Raw genomic sequence first — 8,693 nt, 5'->3', positions numbered from 1 at the left:
GTACAGACATGGCTCACCCGTGGCACACGCAGAGGCACACAGGCATGTACAGACGTGGCACACAGGCACACACACACAGATACACAGACGTGGCACACACCTGGCACACGTCTGTACACACACGCAGGCACACATGTGACACGTGTGGCACACACCCTAATGTACAGATGTGTCACACGTGGCACATGCATACACACACCCCCCCCGTAGGGATGTGGCACACACGTCACACACACGGCTGTACGGTCGTGGCACACACGCGGCACACACGCGTACATACACATCACAGGTGTCACAAGCGCGCACACACAGAGGTACAGACGTGTCGCACATACAGGCACACACACACAAACATGGCACACGCGGTACACACGCGTGTGACACACGTGTCTCTCTCTCTCTCTCACACACTGACACCGAACAACCCCACAGGGTAAAGTCGTTTTTGTTTCTGCTTCTGGGTAAAGTGCTGAAGCCAGAAGGGTTGGTCTGGGCGTGCTGCTCTCAGACAGGAAACACATTGTCCGGCCAGCCACTGCCAGCCCGCCACGGAACGCGACCCGAACACCAAGAGAAAAGAATAAACAACCGAAACCGAACGAAACCGAAAGAGAACCAAACCCCCCCCCGCCCCGGCAACCCCCCGGCCCCGGCCGCCCGCCACCGTTCACAGCGGGCCGTGGCGCGCCTCGTACTTGGCCAGGACGTTCTTGCACTTGCCCAGCTCCTTGCGCAGGTCGGCCACCTCCTGGCGCAGGGCCGAGTTCTCCTTCTCCAGGAAGGAGGCGCGGATGGCGATCTGGTTCTCCTTCAGGCGCCGCGCGTCGCGTGACCGCTTGGCCGCCATGTTGTTCTTTCTGCGCCGCGCCCAGTACTTGTCGTCCTGCCGGCACACAAACCGCAGCCGCTGACACCGGGGCTGCCACGGACCCCAGCCAGGGACCCCTGCACATGCACCCCGGCCACAGGCCCCAGCCACGGACCCCCAGCCATGCCTGTGTGCCAGCTGGCTGGCACTGGGAGAGCTGCCATGGCATGAAAGGCTGAAAGAGGCCTACCAGAAAGCTGGGAAGGGGCTTCGGATGAGGGCTTGTAGTGCTAGGGTCAGAGGAATGGATTGGAGCTTGAAGAGGACAGATTGAGACTGGAGGTGAAGAAGAAACTCTGTCTTGGGGAGACACTGGGACAGGTGCCCAGGGAGGTTGTGGATGCCTCCTCCCTGGAGATGTTAAAGGCCAGGTTGGTTGAGGCCTTATCAGCCTGGGCTGGTGGTAGGTGTCCCTGCCCATGGCAGTGGGTTGGAACTGGATGAGCTTTAAGGTCCCTTCCAACCCAAACCATTCTATGAATCTGTGAGCCACACCAGGCCTCTTTCTGCTGCTCCGCACCTTCTCCCGCTGCTAGCACAAGCAAAGCAAGAGCAAAACAACTGCTACAAGTGCTCTAGAACCACTTCAGAGCAGTTTATCTTAAGGAGGTGTGCAGCAATGCTGGTCTGGAGCCAGTGTGTCTCTAAACTGCTCTTCACCTGTAAACAGACAGGACCCCCAGAAATCCTCTTACAAACAAGCCTGCAGCAAAAAGCTATGACCCAAATCTTGTTTATAATTTCCCATCTCATTCCCCTCCATAAAAATCAGCTTTAAGCAATTTATTAGTGTGCCACCTAGGCTTCATCCCTCTTTATTTTAACAAATTGCTATGGCAAATCCCTTAATCCAGGCCTGGAAGAGGTAAGGCTGGCATTTCACAATCACATGCAACCCAGAGACGATTGACTGCTCTAATCTGCTTACCCTCCCCCAGCACCCAGCTCCACATGCTAGGGCAGAAGCAGCACTTAGGTCAAGCACTCTGCAACGAGTCAAGGGCACCTGATGGGATTAGCTCAGGGAGACACAAGGCCCTGTACTTCTACTCTTAGGCTAAAAACTTTTGTGTCCCACTGCTGCATGCAGGACACTGACATTGTCCACCCCTGGCATGGAGCAGTCCAGCAGCATCCTCAGCAAGGTTTGCTGTGATGAGTCAAGACACCTGGGAAATATCATTAATGGCACTAAGAAGCAGACTCCTGCCTCTTGACACCCACACAGCCACGGCTGTACCACAGAATCCCACACTGGTGTGGGCTGGAAGGGACCTCCAAGGATCATCCAGTCCAACCCTCCGTGCCAAAGCAGGGCACTCACAGCAGCTTGCCTGGATCCCAATGGCCAGGTGGGTTTGGAATCTCTCCAGAGAAGGAGACTCCACAACCCCTTCTTGGCCACAAAAGCGTACTGCTGGGTCATGGCATCAAACACCTCTCCTCTGGGTGGCCTCTCTGCCATGCCAAAAGTAAAATCTGCCCAGGTTGAGTGGTGGCACAGGACAGAGAAACCTTCTAACCCTGTGCTGAGCATACTTCAGCCCAAGTGACAGCAGCACACCACCTGAACGTTGCTGGAATTGTGATCTCTGTGCTTTTAAGGTGCACTATTACATCCCCAGGGATGGAGCCAGAGGACAGCAGCAGCTTCCTTCCCTAATGCTGGCAGTCTGCTGGAAGGAGAGGGCAGCACAGCCTCCAAATTGCACAGCCAGGGCTTGCCAGTGACTCCAGCAGGCCTGCAGTCTTTGTCTTGGGGGGCAGCAGCAGAAGAATGAAACTGGGTACTGACTGCCTCTGATAAAAAAGATCCTCTTGGAAATGACAAAATGGGAACAGAATTTTGCAAATCATGGCCATCTTCACAGTTGTGCGATAAGCTCAATCAGTTGATCACTTTGTTCTCCTCTCTTCATGCTCTTCACTCCCTGCATCTCAGCAGCAGTGAGAGGCACGGACAAGGCTGCTCTAAGTGTTGCATTAATTAGATTTTAAAGTATTGTATTAAATCAGGTTTTGGCAGAATAATTTTGCTCTGTTTTCCTACAATTATCTGAGATTCTTTCACCTAGGAGTGTTTCCATTCATTACTGGCCACAGAGCTAAAGCAGCTTCCAAAGAAGACTCAACCTACTTCATGGGGTCACTGTCAGGGACTTCCATGGGCCCTGGAAGAGATGGATCCTTCCTTGGGGAATTCAGCCCTTGCTGATGGAGGAAAGGGAAGCACGAGCAGACTGTTTCGTAAGTGGGGAATATGGGACAAAGTAAGGCTGTCCAAGGTCACACAGGAAGTCTCTGGCATGCAAAGGAAATGAATATTGATCCCATGAATTTCAACTGTTGTGTAACTAATAAGAGACATCCTCCCCTCACAGCCTCATTCAGAACCCTGCACGGCTTCGTTCCACAACACAGCCCCGTTTGGGCTGGCAGATTTATCTTGCATGGGAAAACAGATTGGTGCTCAAAGCTGTAGCTCAGTTAACTGCCTCAGAGCCTGCAGGAAGAACCTGGTCAGCAGCTCCAACTTACCTTCAGGTCATCTGGGATGAAGACTTTCCGAGCCTTCTTAATCATGGGCTGCGGCTTCAGCTCTTCTTCAGAGAACTTGCGCTTGCGAGGGTCGAACATCTCCTGGCCAGGAATGCTGGAAAGAGCAAGATCTGCAGGGTCAGGTTCGTAGCCAACAGGAACTTGGATAGTCTCAGGATCAATGGGACTTGGTGTGTTTCGGTTTGCTGGCAAGATCTGACCTACAGGAATAAAGAATAAATTTGGCTCTGTTAGAAGAAAAGATGCAAATCAGATCACTGAGGATGGATTTTACGAGACCCCTAAAGACTTTGGAAGCAATAATCCTTGAAGCTTGCACTGTAAACCTGGTGTTGCTAAACTCTGTAGGGTGCACGGTCAGATCCAGACACACTCATGCTGCTATTTGCAGATCTGGTTGCCAGTTCTGGTCGCTCAGCTTGGATGCCCACATAAGACCCCCAAATCCACAGTGAGTTGCACCAGGCTGCAGGCAAAAGTCACAGTGCTCCAACCCATGCCCCTTCATTAGGATCACACCCTCAGGAACAAGCCCCACATGGTGTCATTTCACTCAGCTTTGTCCACTTCCCCAGCTGTGTCATACACAGACTTCTCCTGTCCCTCTGAGGGCACACCGAGTTTACAAATCAACAACTTGCAGTACTTGCCAGAGGACAGTATCTCAGCAACCTGCACTTTCAAGCTGTGATGAAGCACTCCACCAAGCACCTACTGCTGTCCATAAATCCTGCCAGTGATACTCCAGAAGACAGTGAAGGGTGGGGAGACACTGGAACAGACTGCTCAGGGAGGCTGTAGACGCCTCCTCCCTGGAGGTGTTCAAGGCCAGGTTGGATGAGGCCTTGAGCAACCTGGGCTGGTGGGAGGTGTCCCTGCCCATGGCAGGGGGTTGGAACAGGATGAGCTTTAAAGTCCCTTCCAACCCAAACCGTGAACCTAGGAATCTGAAACAAACAATGTGAAAGGCTACAACTACCTAAAGGTGCTCTGCAGCACTGACTTTGGTCACATTGCTCTTCTATGGTACAGAAAAACCTCAGAGAGAGGAGCCTCTCCCCAGGCAAGAATGGCACCCCCCTGGTTTTCTTTTTTAACTGTAGATAAGGCCTTCCAAGATACCACAGCACTGAGCTGGGCACCCTTCCCACTAAAAATCCAATTTAAAATCTCAACCAAAGGTTCCAAGTATAGGATCCTGAAGTCAGCTGCCTGCCACGGACTATCCCTGGGGGCAGAACTTTCAGAAGTTTTTCACATGCCTCAGAAGTCCAAGCCTCACAGACTTCAGAGGGAGGGCTGATTGAAGCAGATACTCTTTAATAGTTCTGGCTATCAGCTAAATTCACTTTGACATTAGAGACACGACAGCTTTCATAAGAACTTACCAAAACATCCTGTAACTGCATAATATTTCCTTATTTGTGCCCTCATCTGCAGCATTTGGGGTGTAAAAGGGTAAACACGAGATGCCATTGCTAACTCCAAGGCCAGTGCTAACAATGTAGGTCTTATTTTAATCTAGAAGATCACGACAACAACGTTGAGGCTGCAGAGAAGGTGCACAGGGGAATTGCAGCACACAAAGCCGGGCTGGGTAACAAGAGGGACTGGCTTTTAGAACTCCTATTTTAAACCACTGCTGATAAAAATCAGCTTCCAGAAAGGGCTAGGAAGGCCCTGGGAGAAGAGAAGAGGAGGATCGAAGTTAGTACAGAATGTATACACCGACAGGAGAAGGAGCGAGAGGGAAGGATCCCGCAGCCTGTGCTGCAGCAGCAGCAGAGCTCTCGCTCCCCTGCCTCCGCGCCCGGCACGACACTGCCAGCGCCTCGGTGATGGAAATTGGACGGTTCCTGCTGGGCCTCCTTAATCATAAGTCAGCAACCGCGGGGCCTGAGGCAGCGGGCACCGTTAGGGCACCGTAAGGGCAGCTGCAGAGCCGGCAGCACCTTTAGGGCATCGGCAGAGGCAGCAGCGGCGGCAGGCAGCAGCAGGGGCAGGCAGCGGCCTCCCGCTCTTTGCCCGCCCGGGGGCGCCCCTGGCCGCCGCACACGGCCCCGCGCTCCGCCTGCCCCCGCCGCGCCACCTCCAGCCGAAGCAGCGCCTGGGAGCGAGAGGGGAGGTTCTGCTCTGCCCGGAGCCAGCTGCCGTTACCTGGGGGGTATCGGACGCTGCTGTGCCTTAGCGGCTGCTGGGGGCACAGCCAGGCCAGAGGCGAGCTCTGAAGCCAGCCCCGGCTCAGTGCGCCGAGGCGAGCTCGGAGCCTTGCTTTAAATGGGTGGCTAATCTCATTTCGGCTCTATGGGCTGGCAGAAACAGGCTTATTTAAAGGATTAAACGCAGGAAAGCTTCCTTTGATGTGAGTGTGCTTGTAGCAGAACAGCCAGATAGGTTTTTAATGCACAGACAGATCTCACCAATTCTGTAGTACAGATAAAAAGGCAGATACTAGCTCAGGACATGGCTACAGTGAGGATGAGGAATGGTTCTGGAAGTGAAACCCGATTGTGAAACCTGCCCCAGCCTCCTAATTGCCACAAAAGAGCCTGTACCTAACAACTGCTGAAGCTCTAGATACAGGGTATCAGTTTATCACTGACCTAGAATGTGCCACATTACACAATGCCACGAGCTTCCCAGCCACCGGCCTCAGGAAATTTTACCTCTCCAAGAAAGAACAAAAATGCTCCTTTTAAACAGGGGCAAGTGAGGCATTGCACCTTGCCAAAGCAACAGCAAAATAAAGGAAAAACCAGTGCATCTCCAAGGTGATCGAGGAGAGGAACCTAGAGCCATCACAATCCTGCCTTGTTCCCTCTGTCACACATTTCATAGATTCACAGGGACACCTCCCACCTGCCCAGGTTGCTCAAAGCCTCATCCAACCTGGCCTTGATCACCTCCAGGGAGGCGGCAGCCACAACCTCCCTGGACAACCCGTGCCAGTGTCTCCCCATCCGCACTGGAAAGAATCTCTTTCACTGCCCCTGCTCTGTGAAGCTGAAGGAGGGGAGAGCAAATGTTAAGATGTCCCAGTACCAAAGCAAAGCTCTCTCAAGGTGAATGCTGTTCACCAAAGCAAAGCCTGAACTCATGCACACAGCTAAACATCAGCACCGAGGAGCCTGAAGCCCTGGGAGATACTCCTACGTGCACACCTCCATCAGCGCCTGCAGCTTGGCTCTCTGTTCTGTCATGCTCCTGCAAATGATCTGGAGCTCCACTGAGAGCAACACACTTAATGAGGGTGTCTAAAACCCTGGGCAGAAAAACCTGTATTTCCTTGTCCAACTCCTGGCTCTTGGTCTCGTTTGATTCACTCCATCAAGTTCTGCCCACCACGCGAGCCAGGAGCCTGTCCTCGTTAGCTCACTGGATAGTGGCCATCGCGTCTAAGCAGTGCTGGGGCTCCTGGTAACCCAAGAGGATGGCAGGGGCTGTGCTGGCCTTGGCACTGCCATTGCCGCAGGGGTACAGTAAGTGGCCTCATGTTACAGGGCTCTCCCAGCCCCTCTCTCTGTGGGTGCACAGCACTTGAGCCATGTGGCCTCCTGCCAAATTTGTGCAGGGTGTTATTTTTATGCACTAAATTCCTCGCAATCAGAGGTAGGTCAAATAAGCACAGCAAGCTGAACGTCATGTGCCCAGCAGTCCACTAATCCTCACATCAGCAGGCTCCACAGCTGTCAAAACAGCCAGAGAAAGAGCTGGTCGGAGGCTGTGATGCACAAGGAATTGGCCAAGGAGGAAGCCTCCAGCACCAGCAGAGGTAAAGCCCCTGGCTGCTGGGGCTCCGGAGCCAGCTGCCTTTGTTGCCAGTCCCTGTGTTATTCCAACAGCCTGCAGGCACAACAGCGGCCAAAGCTGCACTATTTCATGTGCTTAGCTTTGTTCTCAATGGGGGCCGAAGATTGCCAAGTGTTCTGGAAAGAACTTGGCCCCTCTGTTTCAGCTGCTGAAATGAGAGCTCTTGAGCGTTGAGCTCTTTTGGAAATCCAGCTGCACAGCTCCACGGTGGTGGTGGATGCAAGCTGGGAACAATGGTTAATGGAAACTTCCCCTCATACCACCCTGGTGATGTGTCTCAAGCATGGCCTGGAGAGACCACAATTATGTCAACACTGGCCTTTTGTCTGGAGGCCTCCCCAGCAGTGTGCCAGGACAGGCAGCTCCAGGTGCCTCCTGGCACAGGAACCTGCAGGTTGTGACAACCCCAGCAGGCACGGCTGCCCCAGCATCTTGCCCTTGCTAATGCTCCTGGTGTTTCTCTGGCAGAACATTTTCCAGCAAGGACTTGAAAGAAATGTGGCTGTTCTAACCCTCCCAGTCCTCCTCCTCCTCCCAGCAGAGATTGCCAGTGAGGAAGTCCAACGTAATGGCAATATTTCAGTGCAGTTCCTTGTTCAAAGAGAGAGATGGACTCAGGCCATCCACTTGTGTCATCTAGGTCACCAAACGGCTGGTGAGAGAAAACAACCAACCCAGCAGCTTTTAATTGCTTGCAGTGATTAAAATTCACAATTCAAGAGCACAACAGCATTTTCATGCACCTACAAACCCAAAATGCTGAGCTGGTATCATGGGGAGCAAAAGCACCATAACCTGACCCTTAAACTTCCTCCTCTGGAACACCCCAGCTGTGCCCAAGAGAGTTCAGATGGAAAGAACCTCTTCAGCTGCACAGACTTCTTGCTTGTATTGCAAGAGATCCCTTCTGAATTACGTGGAGCTCAGTTTTGAATCACTCAGCTCCAGAGAAATGTGCCTGATTTTCAGAAACTTTCCCTTCTCTCAGCCCTTCCACACTTGAGCAGCTCAGCAGCTGGCTGGAGAACAGCGAGGAGGGAAAGACAAGAGGAGGGAGTGGAAATGTTCTAATCAAAATATTTTCCCCTATTTTCTACACACGTGTTGGAAAGAAAGCAAAGAGGAGTTTCTCATTCAAGTTATTAGCAGCCCAGAGATAAAGCAGTGATTGCTCACAGGTTTTCCTTCTGTCAGCTGAAGGCACTCTGGGTCTGTCAGCCAGACCAGAGAGCAGGGCAATTACACTGCCAGATGCTCCTCACCCCAATGCCTTGCCCATGCAGTTTCCAAATCTCTATCCACCTGGGTGCTGGCCAGCTCCTTGGGATAGTTCTATTCCTCCAACTCACAGCCTGGCCCAGACTCATCTGTCATCCATGTCTGCATTAACCCTTTCCACCTCCAGGAACGGTTCCCTCAGTGTAGAACGTGAGGCAGTAGGCAGGAACTGAGACCA

The 8,693-nt window shown here is 52.7% G+C and overlaps 1 protein-coding gene across 1 annotated transcript in view; it reads right to left on the bottom strand.

Annotated features, from left to right (window-relative positions):
- Positions 1–647: 647 nt before the first annotated feature.
- The window catches only part of HLF (HLF transcription factor, PAR bZIP family member), a 33,715-nt gene continuing 25,669 nt past the window's right edge, over positions 648–8,693 (bottom strand). The window contains exons 3-4 of the mRNA XM_054170556.1: positions 3,407–3,627; positions 648–883 (exon numbers count right to left, since the gene is read on the bottom strand). Coding sequence (XP_054026531.1) covers positions 668–883; positions 3,407–3,627 — 437 coding nt within the window. The 3' untranslated portion in view covers positions 648–667. The remainder of the gene's footprint in view (positions 884–3,406; positions 3,628–8,693) is intronic.

Source organism: Dryobates pubescens, chromosome 20 (genome assembly GCF_014839835.1).
Source record: "Dryobates pubescens isolate bDryPub1 chromosome 20, bDryPub1.pri, whole genome shotgun sequence".
Classification (NCBI taxonomy): domain Eukaryota; kingdom Metazoa; phylum Chordata; class Aves; order Piciformes; family Picidae; genus Dryobates; species Dryobates pubescens.
This window is presented reverse-complemented; position numbering and strand designations above follow the sequence as displayed.